The sequence below is a fragment of the Somniosus microcephalus genome, chromosome 1, assembly GCF_052327205.1.
Source record: "Somniosus microcephalus isolate GS21.2 chromosome 1, FLI_Smic_1.0, whole genome shotgun sequence".
Lineage (NCBI taxonomy): Eukaryota > Metazoa > Chordata > Chondrichthyes > Squaliformes > Somniosidae > Somniosus > Somniosus microcephalus.
Genome location: NC_140987.1, coordinates 36,394,342 through 36,413,528, shown reverse-complemented (window position 1 = coordinate 36,413,528; position 19,187 = coordinate 36,394,342). Strand labels below are relative to the sequence as shown.

Sequence of the window (19,187 nt, the reverse complement as noted above, 5' to 3'; positions counted from 1 at the left end):
GCTGAGGCCTGTGATGAAGGCATCGCGAACAAGCTCGTCAGTGTACACTGCGGCTTTTACATCTCGGCACTTGCAGTCTTTGCCAAGCATTTTCAGGGTGCTTAGGAACTCCTCCACCGATTCCCCAGGTCGCTGTGCGCGGGTGGCGAGCAGGTGCCTAGCATACACCTCATTCGTAGGCTGCTGGTAATGCGCCTTTAAGATGTCGCAGGCGGCCAGGTACGTCTCGGCGTCTTGGATGATGGGGTAAACCCGGTGGCTTACCCAATTCCGCAGAATTCCGAGTCTCGTCCTCGCAGCGTCCGTAGCATCTTTGACGGCTGCGGAATTGTCCAGGAAGAATTCCATACACTCAAACCAGTGTCCGAAGCGTGCTGATGAGTCCGGAGCATGTTGATCCAAATCCAAACGTTCGGGTTTCAGGAGTTGATCCATAGTGTTGAAAAATAAGTTAATAAAATTGATGTGCCTCAATAATTCCGAGACTCGAAGTTAGCAGAACAAAAACAAGGCTTTTATTAACTTAGAACGTAACACGTAAGCGAGAGAGATGTCGTCCTTCTGGAGACTGAGGCCAGGCTGAACTAGCTTACAAACGGGGCCAGGTATGGGTGGAGCCCTACACACAGCACATTCCAGCACATTCCAGTATACAATACAGCACATTCCAGCACACAATACAATGAGGTCTGGGGGAAGGGAAATGACACTGAAACCGATCTCAGTCACAGGCAGTGATGAATGGAAATATTTAATCACACAACCATTTAAGCACTTTGAAGTGTCGTCACTCTTGTAATGTAAACATGGCGGCCAATTTGTGCACAGCAAGGCAGCATTTGACCGAGTGTGGCATCAAGGAGCCTGGGTATTCTGCAGCGAGTGTCTCACCTCCTGACTCCCCAAAGCCTTTCCACCATCTACAAGGCACAAGTCAGGAGTGTGATGGCATTTTCTCCACTTGCCTGGATGAGTACAGCTCCAGCAACACTCGAAGTTTGACACTATCCAGGACAAAGCAGCCAGCTTGATTAGCACCCCATCCACCACCTTAAACATTCACTCCCTCCACCACCGGCGTACCGTGGCTGCAGTGTGTACCATCTACAAGATGCACTGCAGCAACTCGCCAAGGCTTCTTCGGCAGCACCTCCCAAACCCGCGACCTCTTCCACCTAGAAGGACAAGGGCAGCAGACGCATGGGAACACCACCACCTCCAAGTTCCCCTTCAAGTCACACACCATCCTGACTTACAAGGATATCGTCAATCCTTCATCGTCGCTGGGACAAAATTCTGGAACTCCCTACCTAACAGCACTGTGGGAGCACCTTCACCACACGGACTGCAGCGGTTCAAGAAGGCGGCTCACCACCATCTTTTCAAGGGCAATTAGGAATGGGTAATAAATGCTGGCCTGCCAGCGACGCCCACATCCCATAAACAAATTTTAAAAATGGTCAGTGAATGCATCTTCAAAAGCTGCCTCCCACCAATTGCACCACTAGCCTCATACAGTACTCAATGCATGACCCCCACCCTCAATCTCTCACCTACGAACAATCTGCACCAATCACGAGGCACATCTCCCATTCCTAGCCTCACCTCACCCCCTTGGAGGTGCCGGTGCAGGCCATTCTTGGCAGGAGCATGGCAGAGCCCTTGGCCAGTGGCGGGGCTGCAAGAACAAAAGATGTTGGTATCCTCATACATTATCCTCCTTCTGGAAATACTCAGCTGGTCAGACAGCAACTTGACCTGAGACGTGAAATCTGTTTTTCTGTCCACAAATGTTGCCTGACCTGCTGAGTATTCGCAGCATGTTCTGTCTTCTCAAAGGCCTTCGTTTACTATCCAAGCCCTTGCAAGCGGCTAGCAGCAATCCCTACACACTTAAAAAAAAACTTTTCACATCTATTGCAGTGCAATCAAATATTTTAAAAAACAGCCCAAAACCATAAATCCAAACTTATCTGAACAATGTACCTGTCCCTTTAAGAGGTGCAGCCATCATCACTGTCAGCCTGCTTGCACACCAGGTTAATTCAGAGCAAGCCTCAAAGTTCGCGCTTGTGACATAAAGTCGGCGTTGCACGCCGATTTACGTCACAACACCGCCATTTTCTCCAGCATGGTGCTGCCAGTTACCGGCAACACAAAGGTGAGCATGAAAACAGCGGCCGTCACAGGACCCACCAGCAGCTGGCGAAAGAGTGGCAGCTGCCATTTGAGTGCCATTTAATGGCACTAAGGAGTGGTGCTAAGGCCACAAATTTCTAGCCCAGTGATTCTACGGGCTGGATTTTGTCAATGGGGACGTGATGGAGGCGGGACTCCCACTTTTTGGGTTGTAGTCCTGCCTCCATCAATTTGTGGCCAACCCACGTGATTTTCCCTTGATTGACCTTGTTGAGCCCGCCCAGCAGGCTCAGCAGGCCAATTAAGGGCCACCCGGCAACAGGTGACATCACAGATTGACATTACATCTGTCACGAGCTTTTGACAGATGAAGTAGCAGCGTTTGACAGCTCTGTGAAGCTGTCAAACACTGAGAATCTGACTTCTAACTTGAGTCCTTCTCCACAGACTCAGTTAGAAATCTCTACAGAACAGAAAGCTGAATGCTGCAACTTTTGACAGCTCGCGGCCATTCTGCTTTCTGTGCCGGTGAGATGAGGGACTCCCGAGATCTGAAGGAAGGAAGCCTGCATTAGTAAGTAAAGGTAAGTAGAACTTATTTAAACACTTTAGACACACCAAACACACTTGTCTCTGCACTCATGCACCCATCACTCACCTGAACACCGGACATCTCGAACCCTCCAAGCCCTTCAGCCCGACGGTCCACCTCGCTAACTTGGCGTGGTTTGGAGCCATCGGGAAGCCCACACTTCAGGGATAAAAATAGGGATTAGGCCAAAAACAGCCTGTTAACTACCTGTTAACAGGCAGTTAATTGGCACTAATCCCCTTCCTGCCTCGGGGAGGCGGCTCCCAGCACAGGTTGGGTCCCCGCCTCCTGGGAAACGGGCATGGAGGCGGGTTGGGTTTGTGCCCCCCGATTCTGCAATTTTAACACCCCACACGCCTCCATTCACGCCTCCACGGCCCAGGGAAATTCGAGCCCTATGACTCTTATGAAATGTGTGAGGGTGAGATGGAGCATGTGAATGTGAGGTACGATTTGTGATTGATAGAGATTGTTGGTAGGTGAGTGGTTGGGGTATGGTGAATTGAGCAGTGTGTGAGGCTAGTGGTGCATTTTGTGGGATATGGCATTTGAAGATGAATTTACTGACCTTGACCATTCGTGTGAGGTCATTAAACTTCTTCCTGTACTGCATCCAGGTCCTCGGGGCTACACTGCTTGCACAACACCAACGGCTATCTGCTCCCATTCCCTTCACACTGTCGGTATGGAGGGCCTCCTGACCTCCTATGGATACAGGACATCTCTCCTCTTGTCCACCTCCTGCACCAGGGCCTCGACTGCTGCTTCCAAAAATCAGGGAACCATGTTGTGCCATCTTCCGTCTTCCTGTAGGTCACACACCCCTCTACAATGACTTCCAGTACCTGCTGTAACCAGAATGCACCTCCCCTTTAAGAAACAGGGAGGAGGTGAACAAAGACTCACATGTTAGCAGTCAGGTTTGTTAATGGGATAACTACAAGGGCCTTTGCTGAGGCGAAGAGATCAGAAATGCTGGAGGATAGTTAGAAGACATCTTGTTTTAGTCAAGTAAGATGACCCACTGATGTGGGGAAGCACTTCACATTCTTTGTTTTGTATCATTACACAAAGATAAGTGCACTGATTGAGCTCAAATGAATCTGATCATAACTGTTGGTCTGTGCGTTCACTTGATGGAAAATAAAACAGTTTAATGTTTCACATGAACCCTTGCTTCACCAAGTATTTGCTTGGTCTGCTTTCAGAGGAATTAAAGAGACACAAGTGCAAACGTCATAAATATCAGGCCCAAGTCACAAAGCAGTGTTATAGTTACATTTCCGGGTTACACTATGGTGTAAATAGATATAGGACAGTGTGAGACACGTCACATAAAAGTAAGCTGCTCAAACTACTTCACAGAGCAACTGACCCAAGAAGGTGTCTCCAGTAGATTCAAATTTATAACATCCCTTTTCCAGAAGGCAGCCGTGCTGCATAAAATGCGGCCTCTCATAAGTGGGTGGGTGCTTGCAAATGTCATGTTACCTGTCATTTTCCCTGTTCGAGTGGCCACCTGTTAGGACCTGATGTCCAGAATTCAATGGTGGGTGGAGGGAGCCTCAGTGGTTTAACAGTAAAATGTCCTGTACAAACGCTTTCAGAGTGCGGTCCTGCACAGACACCAGCAGCAGGAAGAAAAACTTTCGAGAGAATTTTTTTTTCAGGCACCTGTAGTGGCTGCCTTCTTCCTCCCCTGAGGCCAGAGCTAGTCAAACGCCTCCTGTCTGGCATGACTCCTTGGTGGAGTCTGGGAAGCCTGCTCTCAATGTACAAATGATCTCAGGGCCGGAAAGTCTGCTGGGTTCGGGGGGGTGGGGGGGTGGGTTTGGCGGGGGCGGAGATTTCCTCCAATCAGAAAGCCTAGGCCCACTTCTCTCAGTAACATCCCAAAGCACGTCCCACACACACTTTGAAGGTCACCGTGCTATGTAGCCAAACGCAGCAGCCATTTTGTGTGCGGCATGATCCTGCTGACAGCACAAAGGTGGCTGACTAGTTAATGTATCCTTCTTTGAATAGTGCCATAGGATCTTTAACATGTACTTAAACAAGCAGATGGATGGGGCCTCGATTTATCATTACTACAGGCCAGCATCTCTGATGATATCGGACACTCTCAGTATCGCACGGGAATATCTGCCAAGGTTATGTACTTAACTTCCAAGAGTGGGACTTCAACCCACGACCTTCCAACTCAGAGTCAAGCTGCCAACTTGACATTGTAAAGGCGCCGAAGGCTTCAGTTCCAAAGAGGCCATTAACTTCAAAGGTAAACAACAACAACAACAACTTGAATTGTTGCATAACGTCCCACGGCGCTTCACAGGAGTATTAAAAGACAAAAAAATTGATACCGAGCCACATAAGGAGAAATTAAGGCAGGTGACCAAAAGCTTGGTTAAAGAGGTAGGTTTTAAGGAGTGTCTTAAAGGAGGAGAGAGAGGTAGTGAGGCAGAAAGGTTTAGGCAGGGAATTCCAGAGCTTAGGACCTAGGCAACTGAAGGCACCAGTGATTGAGTGATTATAATCAGGGATGCTCAAGAGGGAAGAATTAGAGGAGCGCAGATATCTCGGGGGGTTGTGAGGCTGAAGGAGATTACAGAGATAGGGAGGGGCGAGGCCATGGAGGGATTTGAAAACAAGGATGGGAATTTTGAAATCGAGGTGTTGCTTAACTGGGAGCCAATGTAGGTCAGCGAGCACAGGGGAGATGGGCGAACGGGACTTGGTGCGAGTTAGGACATGGGGCAGCCATGGTTTTAATCTTGTTTTGTTTATTCCCTGCAGGATTACCGGCTAAACATCTTCCTGCGTCAGCAGTGGAACGACCCTAGACTGTCGTACAGTGAGTACCCAGACGATTCTCTAGACCTGGACCCATCAATGTTGGATTCAATCTGGAAACCAGATTTGTTCTTTGCAAATGAGAAAGGAGCCAACTTTCACGAGGTGACAACGGACAATAAATTACTGAGAATTTTTAAAAATGGGATTGTCCTTTATTCAATAAGGTAGGCACTTCAAGCCACTGAATAATGTAAGTGAATGGGATTAGCGCCATAACTTCAATGTCCATCTTACTTTATTTGCCACCCATTATATGTGTGAGCAATCGTTTGTCTTTTGCCTAAATCTAGTCTTAATGTGAATCTTGACCAAGTTCTCTCCAAGTTCTCTTCAGGCGGCTGAATGAATGTCTAAAGGTCTCTCTCCTCTGGATGTGCTGACGCTTACACTATTCAGAACTGATACGGCACCAAGCTGTGTGGCAGGGCGATTGTGCTGTTCTTGTGTAATATTGTTGTTAAGGTTCCTAATAACCCAATTACAACTCGATTTATTATGATTGAAAACAAATTGACACATTCAGCAGCGGAATCTGTGCTTACAAACACAGCTTTCAGACTGGCCTACTTTCTCCAGTCTGGTTCTAACCAACTGCCCTTGATTGAAATGCTGAGTTCACATACTCATACATCATTACAGTAACTAGTGCAAAGGATAATTACTGCATTCAAAAAGGATCTGGACCAATTAAGTGGTTGTACAAAGTAAGTGAATGACAGACGAATATTATTGTAGGTCATAGGTTTTCAAAACTGGGTCTCCACACTCTAGGGCCTCTGCAAGAGGATGCCAGAGGGCTCCTCAGTTCTTCAGCTATCTGCCCGTCATCAGAATCCATTAAAAAACATTTGTTGGCTTACTAGGTTCTTGTTTCTGCTGCTGTATATGTACTGAGAAAAAATGTTTCTCGCCCTGTTTTCCTTTGTGTATCTGCGAGATTAGAACGGGGGGTTCACCGAGAGTGTGTCGATATTTGCCAGGGGGTGGGGGTGTCCACAGAAAAGTCTGAAAGCTATTGTTGTAAACAAATGGATGGTAAAACAGATACCATGAAGCTTGATCACAGAATCACAGAAACCCCACAGTGCAGATAGAGGCCATTTCGGCCCATCGAGCCTGCACCGACACATATCCCACCCGATCCCCGTAACCCCTACACCAACACACATCCCACCCTATCCCCGCAACCCCATGTATTTAATCCCCCTAACACTAAGGGTCAATTTATCATAGCCAATCAACCTAACTCGCACATCTTTGGACTGTGGGAGGAAACCGGAGCACCCGGAGGAAACCCACGCAAACACGGGGAGAATGTGCAAACTCCACACAGACAGTCGCCCGAGGCCGGATTCGAACCCGGGTCCCTGGCGCTGTGAGGCAACAGTGCTAACCACTATGCCACCGTATGTCTACACAATGAGTGGAAGTCCATTAGCAGAGATAAAATAGGAAATTTCAAATATCAGATCCGTGTCCTTTTCCTATTCTGATATTTGAAATTACTGGAAGCACACAGTGATTGTACAGCTATTATCTAGTATATTGCCGACATTTAATTACAGATGTATTTTTTTTATTTTGATGCTTACCTTATCGATTGGATGACATTTCGAATATTCTGCCAGGTTTTGGGGCCCCATACTTTTGATTGATATTGTTACACTAGATTGATCCCCAGACTTTGGGATCTGCATCATGAAAATAGGCTCAACATTTCAATTACTTAATTGAGCAAAAGTTTGAAAAGCTTTTTGTCCAGCAGTTGCAAGGTGTGAACTTTAACAGAGTGATTTCTGAGAATGTTGACTTCCAACACAAAATGTACCTGATCCGCATTCACTCTCCATCCAGACCCACCCTCGCTCTCCATCCGGACCCACCCTCGCTCTCCATCCCGCCCCACCCTCGCTCTCCATCCAGACCTGCCCTCGCTCTCCATCCAGACCCACCCTCGCTCTCCATCCAGACCTGCCCTCGCTCTCCATCCAGACCCACCCTCGCTCTCCATCCGGACCCACCCTCGATCTCCATCCAGACCCACCCTCGCTCTCCATCCAGACCCGCCCTCGCTCTCCATCCAGACCCACCCCCGCTCTCCATCCAGACCCACCCTCGCTCTCCATCCAGACCCACCCTCGCTCTCCATCCCGCCCCACCCTCGCTCTCCATCCAGACCCACCCTCGCTCTCCATCCAGACCTGCCCTCGCTCTCCATCCAGACCCACCCTCGCTCTCCATCCAGACCTGCCCTCGCTCTCCATCCAGACCCACCCTCGCTCTCCATCCCGCCCCACCCTCGCTCTCCATCCAGACCCACCCTCGCTCTCCATCCAGACCCACCCTCGCTCTCCATCCAGACCCACCCCCGCTCTCCATCAAGACCCACCCTCGCTCTCCATCCAGACCCACCCTCGCTCTCCATCCAGACCCGCCCTCGCTCTCCATCCAGACCCACCCTCACTCTCCACCCAGACCCACCCTCGCACTCCATCCACACACCCCCTCGCTCTCCATCCAGACCCGCCCTCGCTCTCCATCCAGACCCCCTCACTCTCCACCCAGACCCACCCTCGCTCTCCATCCACACACCCCCTCGCTCTCCATCCTGACCTACCCTCGCTCTCCATCCACGCCCCCGCTCTCCATCCACAACCCCCTCGCTCTCCATCCAGACCCACCCTCGCTCTCCACCCAGACCCACTCCCGCTCTCCACCCAGACCCACCCTCACTCTCCACCCAGACCCACCCTCGCTCTCCACCCAGACCCACCCTCGCTCTCCACCCAGACCCACCCTCGCTCTCCATCCAGACCCGCCCTCGCTGTCCATCCAGACCCCCTCACTCTCCACCCAGACCCACCCTCGCACTCCATCCACACACCCCCTCGCTCTCCATCCAGACCCGCCCTCGCTCTCCATCCAGACCCCCTCACTCTCCACCCAGACCCACCCTCGCTCTCCATCCAGACCCCCTCGCCCTCCATCCTGACCTACCCTCGCTCTCCATCCACACACCCCATCGCTCTCCATCCAGACCCGCCCTCGCTCTCCATCCAGACCCCCTCACTCTCCACCCAGACCCACCCTCGCTCTCCATCCACACACCCCCTCGCTCTCCATCCAGACCCGCCCTCGCTCTCCATCCACACACCCCCTCGCTCTCCACCCAGACCCACCCTCGCACTCCATCCACACACCCCCTCGCTCTCCACCCAGACCCACCCTCGCACTCCATCCACACACCCCCTCGCTCTCCATCCAGACCCCCTCACTCTCCACCCAGACCCACCCCGCTCTCCATCCACAACCCCCTCGCTCTCCATCCACACCCACCCTCGCTCTCCATCCACACCCACCCTCACTCTCCACCCAGACACACCCTCGCGCTCCATCCACACCCCCCCTCGCTCTCCATCCGGACCCACCCTCGCTCTCAATCCAGACCCACCCTCGCTCTCCATCCAGACCCACCCTCACTCTCCATCCAGACCCACCCTCACTCTCCATCCAGACCCGCCCTCGCTCTCCATCCACACCCACTCTCGCTCTCCATCCAGACCCACCCTCGCTCTCCATCCAGACCTGCCCTCGCTCTCCATCCAGACCCGCCCTCGCTCTCCATCCAGACCCACCCCCGCTCTCCATCCAGACCCACCCTCGCTCTCCATCCAGACCCACCCTCGCTCTCCATCCAGACCCACCCCCGCTCTCCATCAAGACCCACCCTCGCTCTCCATCCAGACCCACCCTCGCTCTCCATCCAGACCCGCCCTCGCTCTCCATCCAGACCCGCCCTCGCTCTCCATCCAGACCCGCCCTCGCTCTCCATCCAGACCCGCCCTCGCTCTCCATCCACACCCGCCCTCGCTCTCCATCCAGGCCCACCCTCGCTCTCCATCCGGACCCACCCTCGCTCTCCATCCACACCCACCCTCGCTCTCCATCCAGACCCACGCTCGCTCTCCATCCGGACCCACCCTCGCTCTCCATCCAGACTGACCCTCGCGCTCCATCCAGACCCACCCTCGCTCTCCACCCAGACCCACCCTCGCTCTCCATCCAGACCCGCCCTCGCTCTCCATCCAGACCCACCCTTGCTCTCCATCCGGACCCACCCTCGATCTCCATCCAGACCCACCCCCGCTCTCCATCCAGACCCACCCTCGCTCTCCATCCAGACCCACCCTCGCTCTCCATCCAGACCCACCCCCGCTCTCCATCAAGACCCCCTCTCGTTCAGCATCCACACCCACCCTCGCTCTCCATCCAGACCCGCCCTCGCTCTCCATCCAGACCCGCCCTCGCTCTCCATCCAGACCCGCCCTCGCTCTCCATCCAGACCCGCCCTCGTTCTCCACCCAGACCCGCCCTCGCTCTCCATCCACACCCGCCCTCGCTCTCCATCCAGGCCCACCCTCGCTGTCCATCCACACCCACCCTCGCTCTCCATCCAGACCCGCCCTTGCCCTCCATCCAGACCCACCCTCGCACTCCACCCAGACCCACCCTCGCTCTCCATCCAGACCCCCCTCGCTCTCCATCCAGACCCACCCTCGCTCTCCATCCAGACCCCCCCTCGCTCTCCATCCAGACTCCCCCTCGCTCTCCATCGAGACCCCCCCTCGCTCTTCATCCAGACCCACCCTCACTCTCCATCCAGACCCACCCTCACTCTCCATCCAGACCCACCCTCGCTCTCCATCCAGTCCCGCCCTCGATCTCCAGCCAGACCCACCCTCACTCTCCATCCAGACCCACCCTCGCTCTCCATCCAGACCCACCCTCGCTCTCCATCCAGACCCACCCTCGCTCTCCATCCAGACCCACCCTCGCTCTCCATCCAGACCCACCCTCGCTCTCCATCCAGACCCCCCTCGCACTCCATCCAGACCCACCCTCGCTCTCCATCCAGACCCGCCCTCGCTCCCCATCCACACCCGCCCTCGTTCTCCATCCAGACCCACCCTCACTCTCCATCCAGACCCACCCTCGCTCTCCATCCAGACCCCCCCTCGCACTCCATCCAGACCCACCCCGCTCTCCATCCAGACCCTCCCTCGCTCTCCATCCAGACCCATCTCGCTCTCCATCCAGACCCACCCTGCTCTCCATCCAGACCCACCCTCGCTCTCCATCCAGACCCACCCCGCTCTCCATCCAGACCCACCCTCACTCTCCATCCAGATCCACCCTCGCTCTCTATCCAGACCCATCCTCGCTCTCCATAGAAACATAGAAGATAGGAGCAGTAGTAGGCCATTCAGCCTCTCGAGCCTGTTCCGCCATTTAATGAGATCATGGCTGATCATCCAAATTCAGTACCCTGTCCCTGCCTTCTCCCCATATCCCTTGATCCCTTTAGCCTTAAGAAATATATCCATCTCCTTCTTGAATATATTTAATGAATTGGCCTCCACTGCCTTCTGTGGTAGAGAATTCCACAGGTTCACCACTCTCTGGGTGAAGATATTCCTCCTCATCTCAGTCCTAAATGGCTTACCCCTTATCCTTAGACTGTGACCCCTGATTCTGGACACCCCGGCCATCGGGAACATCCTTCCCGCATCTAGTCTGTCTAGTCCTGTTAGAATTTTATCAGTTTCAATGAGAGCCACTCTCATTCTTCTAAACTCTAGCGAATATAAGCCTAATCGACCCAATCTCTCCTCATACGTCATTCCTGCCATCCCAGGTATCAGTCTGGTGAATCTTCGCTGCCTTCCCTCCATGGCAAGTACATCCTTCCTCAGATAAGGTGACCAAAACTGCACACAATACTCAAGGTGTGGTCTCACCAAGGCCCTGTACAACTGCAGCAAGACATCCTTGTTCCTGTACTCGAATCCTCTCGCTATGAAGGCCAACATACCATTTGACTTCTTAACCGCCTGTTGCACCTGCATGCTTACCTTCAGCGACTGGTGCACAAGGACACCCAGGTCTCGTTGCACTTCCCCTTCTCCCAATCTATTGCCGTTCAGATAATAATCTGTCTTCCTGTTTTTGCCACCAAAGTGGATAACCTCGCATTTATCCACATTATACTGCATTTGCCATGCATCTGCCCAATCGCCCAACCTGTCCAAATCATACTGGAGTTTCTCTGCATCCTCCTCACAGCACACACGCCCACCCAGCTTTGTGTCGTCTGCAAACTTGGAGATATTACATCTAGTTCCCCCGTCTAGATCATTTATATGTATTATTTATATATATTGTGAATAGCTGGGGTCCTTGCACCGATTCATGCGGAAACCCACTAGTCACTGCCTGCCACTCGGAAAAAGACCCGTTTATTCCAAAACTTTGCTTCCACACCCTCGCTCTCCATCCACACCCTCGCTCTCCATCCAGGCACACCCTCGCTTTCCATCAGCACCCCGCTCGCTCTCAACCAGGACCCACCCTCAGTCTCCATCCAGACCCATTCTCGCTCTCCATCCAGACCCACACTCACTCTCCATTCAGACTCGCCCCCGCTCTCCATCCAGACCCCCCCTCACTCTCCATCCAGACCCACCCTCGCTGTCCATCCAGACCCCCTCACTCTCCACCCAGACCCACCCTCACTCTCCACCCAGACCCACCCTCGCACTCCATCCACACACCCCCTCGCTCTCCATCCAGACCCGCCCTCGCTCTCCATCCAGACCCCCTCACTCTCCACCCAGACCCACCCTCGCTCTCCATCCACACACCCCCTCGCTCTCCATCCTGACCTACCCTCGCTCTCCATCCACGCCCCCGCTCTCCATCCACAACCCCCTCGCTCTCCATCCAGACCCACCCTCGCTCTCCACCCAGACCCACTCCCGCTCTCCACCCAGACCCACTCCCGCTCTCCACCCAGACCCACCCTCACTCTCCACCCAGACCCACCCTCGCTCTCCACCCAGACCCACTCCCGCTCTCCACCCAGACCCACCCTCACTCTCCACCCAGACCCACACCCGCTCTCCACCCAGACCCACTCCCGCTCTCCACCCAGACCCACCCTCACTCTCCACCCAGACCCACCCTCGCTCTCCACCCAGACCCACCCTCGCTCTCCACCCAGACCCACCCTCGCTCTCCATCCAGACCCGCCCTCGCTGTCCATCCAGACCCCCTCGCTCTCCACCCAGACCCACCCTCGCACTCCATCCACACACCCCCTCGCTCTCCATCCAGACCCGCCCTCGCTCTCCATCCAGACCCCCTCGCTCTCCATCCTGACCTACCCTCGCTCTCCATCCACATACCCCCTCGCTCTCCATCCAGACCCGCCCTCGCTCTCCATCCAGACCCCCTCACTCTCCACCCAGACCCAGCCTCGCTCTCCATCCACACACCCCCTCGCTCTCCATCCAGACCCGCCCTCGCTCTCCATCCACACACCCCCTCGCTCTCCACCCAGACCCACCCTCGCACTCCATCCACACACCCCCTTGCTCTCCACCCAGACCCACCCTCGCACTCCATCCACACACCCCCTCGCTCTCCATCCAGACCCCCTCACTCGCCACCCAGACCCACCCCCGCTCTCCATCCACAACCCCCTCGCTCTCCATCCACACCCACCCTCGCTCTCCATCCACACCCACCCTCACTCTCCACCCAGACCCACCCTCGCGCTCCATCCACACCCCCCCTCGCTCTCCATCCAGACCCACCCTCGCTCTCCATCCACACCCACCCTCGCTCTCCATCCACACCCACCCTCGCTCTCCATCCAGACCCACCCTCGCGCTCCATCCAGACCCACCCTCGCTCTCCACCCAGACCCACCCTCGCGCTCCATCCACAACCCCCTCGCTCTCCATCCAGACCCACCCTCGCGCTCCATCCACACCCCCCCTCGCTCTCCATCCAGACCCACCCTCGCTCTCCATCCACACCCACCCTCGCTCTCCACCCAGACCCACCCTCGCTCTCCATCCAGACCCACCCTCGCTCTCCACCCAGACCCACCCTCGCTCTCCATCCACACCCACCCTCGCTCTCCACCCAGACCCACACTCGCTCTCCATCCAGACCCCCCCTCGCCCTCCATCCAGACCCCCCCTCGCTCTCCATCCAGACCCCCCTCGCTCTCCATCCAGACCCACCCTCGCTCTCCATCCAGACCCACCCTTGCTCTCCATCCAGACCCACCCTCACCCTCCATCCAGACCCAACCTCGCTCTCCATCCAGCCCCACCCTCGCTCTCCATCCAGACCCACCCTCACTCTCCATCCAGACTCGCCCTCGCTCTCCATCCAGACCCACACTCGCTCTGCATCCAGACCCACCCTCGCTCTCCATCCAGACCCGCCCTCGCTCTCCATCCAGACTCGCCCTCGCTCTCCATCCAGACCCACCCTCGCTCTCTATCCAGACCCACCCTCGCTCTCCATCCAGACTCGCCCTCGCTCTCCATCCAGACCCACCTTCACTCTCCATCCACACCCGCCCTCGCTCTCCATCCAGACCCACCCTCGCTCTCCATCCAGACCCACCCTCGCTCTCCATCCAGACCCACCATTGCTCTCCATCCAGACCCACCCTCGCTCTCCATCCAGACCCCACCTCGCTCTCAATCCACTCCCCCGCTCTCCATCCAGACTCCCCCTCGCTCTCCATCGAGACCCGCCCTCGCTCTCCATCCAGACCCACCCTCGCTCTCCATCCAGACCCACCCTCGCTCTCCATCCAGACCCACCCTCGCTCTCCATCCACTCCCCCGCTCTCCACCCAGACCCACCCTCGCTCTCCATCTACACCCTCGCTCTCCACCCAGACCCACCCTCGCTCTCCATCCACACTCACCCTCGCTCTCCATCCAGACCCACCCTCGCTCTCCATCCAGACCCGCCCTCGCTCCCCATCCACACCCGCCCTCGTTCTCCATCCAGACCCACCCTCACTCTCCATCCAGACCCACCCTCGCTCTCCATCCAGACCCCCCCTCGCACTCCATCCAGACCCACCCCGCTCTCCATCCAGACCCTCCCTCGCTCTCCATCCAGACCCATCTCGCTCTCCATCCAGACCCACCCTGCTCTCCATCCAGACCCACCCTCGCTCTCCATCCAGACCCACCCCGCTCTCCATCCAGACCCACCCTCACTCTCCATCCAGATCCACCCTCGCTCTCTATCCAGACCCATCCTCGCTCTCCATAGAAACATAGAAGATAGGAGCAGTAGTAGGCCATTCAGCCTCTCGAGCCTGTTCCGCCATTTAATGAGATCATGGCTGATCATCCAAATTCAGTACCCTGTCCCTGCCTTCTCCCCATATCCCTTGATCCCTTTAGCCTTAAGAAATATATCCATCTCCTTCTTGAATATATTTAATGAATTGGCCTCCACTGCCTTCTGTGGTAGAGAATTCCACAGGTTCACCACTCTCTGGGTGAAGATATTCCTCCTCATCTCAGTCCTAAATGGCTTACCCCTTATCCTTAGACTGTGACCCCTGGTTCTGGACACCCCGGCCATCGGGAACATCCTTCCCGCATCTAGTCTGTCTAGTCCTGTTAGAATTTTATCAGTTTCAATGAGAGCCACTCTCATTCTTCTAAACTCTAGCGAATATAAGCCTAATCGACCCAATCTCTCCTCATACGTCATTCCTGCCATCCCAGGTATCAGTCTGGTGAATCTTCGCTGCCTTCCCTCCATGGCAAGTACATCCTTCCTCAGATAAGGTGACCAAAACTGCACACAATACTCAAGGTGTGGTCTCACCAAGGCCCTGTACAACTGCAGCAAGACATCCTTGTTCCTGTACTCGAATCCTCTCGCTATGAAGGCCAACATACCATTTGACTTCTTAACTGCCTGTTGCACCTGCATGCTTACCTTCAGCGACTGGTGCACAAGGACACCCAGGTCTCGTTGCACTTCCCCTTCTCCCAATCTATTGCCGTTCAGATAATAATCTGTCTTCCTGTTTTTGCCACCAAAGTGGATAACCTCGCATTTATCCACATTATACTGCATTTGCCATGCATCTGCCCAATCGCCCAACCTGTCCAAATCATACTGGAGTTTCTCTGCATCCTCCTCACAGCACACACGCCCACCCAGCTTTGTGTCGTCTGCAAACTTGGAGATATTACATCTAGTTCCCCCGTCTAGATCATTTATATGTATTATTTATATATATTGTGAATAGCTGGGGTCCTTGCACCGATTCATGCGGAACCCCACTAGTCACTGCCTGCCACTTGGAAAAAGACCCGTTTATTCCAAAACTTTGCTTCCACACCCTCGCTCTCCATCCACACCCTCGCTCTCCATCCAGGCACACCCTCGCTTTCCATCAGCACCCCGCTCGCTCTCAACCAGGACCCACCCTCAGTCTCCATCCAGACCCATTCTCGCTCTCCATCCAGACCCACACTCACTCTCCATTCAGACTCGCCCCCGCTCTCCATCCAGACCCCCCCTCACTCTCCATCCAGACCCACCCTCGCTGTCCATCCAGACCCCCTCACTCTCCACCCAGACCCACCCTCACTCTCCACCCAGACCCACCCTCGCACTCCATCCACACACCCCCTCGCTCTCCATCCAGACCCGCCCTCGCTCTCCATCCAGACCCCCTCACTCTCCACCCAGACCCACCCTCGCTCTCCATCCACACACCCCCTCGCTCTCCATCCTGACCTACCCTCGCTCTCCATCCACGCCCCCGCTCTCCATCCACAACCCCCTCGCTCTCCATCCAGACCCACCCTCGCTCTCCACCCAGACCCACTCCCGCTCTCCACCCAGACCCACTCCCGCTCTCCACCCAGACCCACCCTCACTCTCCACCCAGACCCACCCTCGCTCTCCACCCAGACCCACTCCCGCTCTCCACCCAGACCCACCCTCACTCTCCACCCAGACCCACACCCGCTCTCCACCCAGACCCACTCCCGCTCTCCACCCAGACCCACCCTCACTCTCCACCCAGACCCACCCTCGCTCTCCACACAGACCCACCCTCGCTCTCCACCCAGACCCACCCTCGCTCTCCATCCAGACCCGCCCTCGCTGTCCATCCAGACCCCCTCACTCTCCACCCAGACCCACCCTCGCACTCCATCCACACACCCCCTCGCTCTCCATCCAGACCCGCCCTCGCTCTCCATCCAGACCCCCTCACTCTCCACCCAGACCCACCCTCGCTCTCCATCCAGACCCCCTCGCTCTCCATCCTGACCTACCCTCGCTCTCCATCCACATACCCCCTCGCTCTCCATCCAGACCCGCCCTCGCTCTCCATCCAGACCCCCTCACTCTCCACCCAGACCCAGCCTCGCTCTCCATCCACACACCCCCTCGCTCTCCATCCAGACCCGCCCTCGCTCTCCATCCACACACCCCCTCGCTCTCCACCCAGACCCACCCTCGCACTCCATCCACACACCCCCTTGCTCTCCACCCAGACCCACCCTCGCACTCCATCCACACACCCCCTCGCTCTCCATCCAGACCCCCTCACTCGCCACCCAGACCCACCCCCGCTCTCCATCCACAACCCCCTCGCTCTCCATCCACACCCACCCTCGCTCTCCATCCACACCCACCCTCACTCTCCACCCAGACCCACCCTCGCGCTCCATCCACACCCCCCCTCGCTCTCCATCCAGACCCACCCTCGCTCTCCATCCACACCCACCCTCGCTCTCCATCCACACCCACCCTCGCTCTCCATCCAGACCCACCCTCGCGCTCCATCCAGACCCACCCTCGCTCTCCACCCAGACCCACCCTCGCGCTCCATCCACAACCCCCTCGCTCTCCATCCAGACCCACCCTCGCGCTCCATCCACACCCCCCCTCGCTCTCCATCCAGACCCACCCTCGCTCTCCATCCACACCCACCCTCGCTCTCCACCCAGACCCACCCTCGCTCTCCATCCAGACCCACCCTCGCTCTCCACCCAGACCCACCCTCGCTCTCCATCCACACCCACCCTCGCTCTCCACCCAGACCCACACTCGCTCTCCATCCAGACCCCCCCTCGCCCTCCATCCAGACCCCCCCTCGCTCTCCATCCAGACCCCCCTCGCTCTCCATCCAGACCCACCCTCGCTCTCCATCCAGACCCACCCTTGCTCTCCATCCAGACCCACCCTCACCCTCCATCCAGCCCCAACCTCGCTCTCCATCCAGCCCCACCCTCGCTCTCCATCCAGACCCACCCTCACTCTCCATCCAGACTCGCCCTCGCTCTCCATCCAGACCCACACTCGCTCTGCATCCAGACCCACCCTCGCTCTCCATCCAGACCCGCCCTCGCTCTCCATCCAGACTCGCCCTCGCTCTCCATCCAGACCCACCCTCGCTCTCTATCCAGACCCACCCTCGCTCTCCATCCAGACTCGCCCTCGCTCTCCATCCAGACCCACCTTCACTCTCCATCCACACCCGCCCTCGCTCTCCATCCAGACCCACCCTCGCTCTCCATCCAGACCCACCCTCGCTCTCCATCCAGACCCACCATTGCTCTCCATCCAGACCCACCCTCGCTCTCCATCCAGACCCCACCTCGCTCTCAATCCACTCCCCCGCTCTCCATCCAGACTCCCCCTCGCTCTCCATCGAGACCCGCCCTCGCTCTCCATCCAGACCCACCCTCGCTCTCCATCCAGACCCACCCTCGCTCTCCATCCAGACCCACCCTCGCTCTCCATCCACTCCCCCGCTCTCCACCCAGACCCACCCTCGCTCTCCATCTACACCCTCGCTCTCCACCCAGACCCACCCTCGCTCTCCATCCACACTCACCCTCGCTCTCCATCCAGACCCACCCTCGCTCTCCATCCAGACCCGCCCTCGCTCCCCATCCACACCCGCCCTCGTTCTCCATCCAGACCCACCCTCACTCTCCATCCAGACCCACCCTCGCTCTCCATCCAGACCCCCCCTCGCACTCCATCCAGACCCACCCCGCTCTCCATCCAGACCCTCCCTCGCTCTCCATCCAGACCCATCTCGCTCTCCATCCAGACCCACCCTGCTCTCCATCCAGACCCACCCTCGCTCTCCATCCAGACCCACCCCGCTCTCCATCCAGACCCACCCTCACTCTCCATCCAGATCCACCCTCGCTCTCTATCCAGACCCATCCTCGCTCTCCATAGAAACATAGAAGATAGGAGCAGTAGTAGGCCATTCAGCCTCTCGAGCCTGTTCCGCCATTTAATGAGATCATGGCTGATCATCCAAATTCAGTACCCTGTCCCTGCCTTCTCCCCATATCCCTTGATCCCTTTAGCCTTAAGAAATATATCCATCTCCTTCTTGAATATATTTAATGAATTGGCCTCCACTGCCTTCTGTGGTAGAGAATTCCACAGGTTCACCACTCTCTGGGTGAAGATATTCCTCCTCATCTCAGTCCTAAATGGCTTACCCCTTATCCTTAGACTGTGACCCCTGGTTCTGGACACCCCGGCCATCGGGAACATCCTTCCCGCATCTAGTCTGTCTAGTCCTGTTAGAATTTTATCAGTTTCAATGAGAGCCACTCTCATTCTTCTAAACTCTAGCGAATATAAGCCTAATCGACCCAATCTCTCCTCATACGTCATTCCTGCCATCCCAGGTATCAGTCTGGTGAATCTTCGCTGCCTTCCC

At 56.1% G+C, this 19,187-nt stretch overlaps 1 protein-coding gene across 2 annotated transcripts in view; it reads left to right on the top strand.

Annotated features, from left to right (window-relative positions):
* glra3 (glycine receptor, alpha 3) overlaps positions 1-19,187 on the top strand; it is a 309,534-nt gene that overhangs the window by 187,043 nt on the left and 103,304 nt on the right. For both annotated transcript variants that reach the window (XM_085977779.1, XM_085977833.1), the window contains exon 4: positions 5,525-5,748. In XM_085977779.1, coding sequence (XP_085833905.1) covers positions 5,525-5,748 — 224 coding nt within the window. The remainder of the gene's footprint in view (positions 1-5,524; positions 5,749-19,187) is intronic.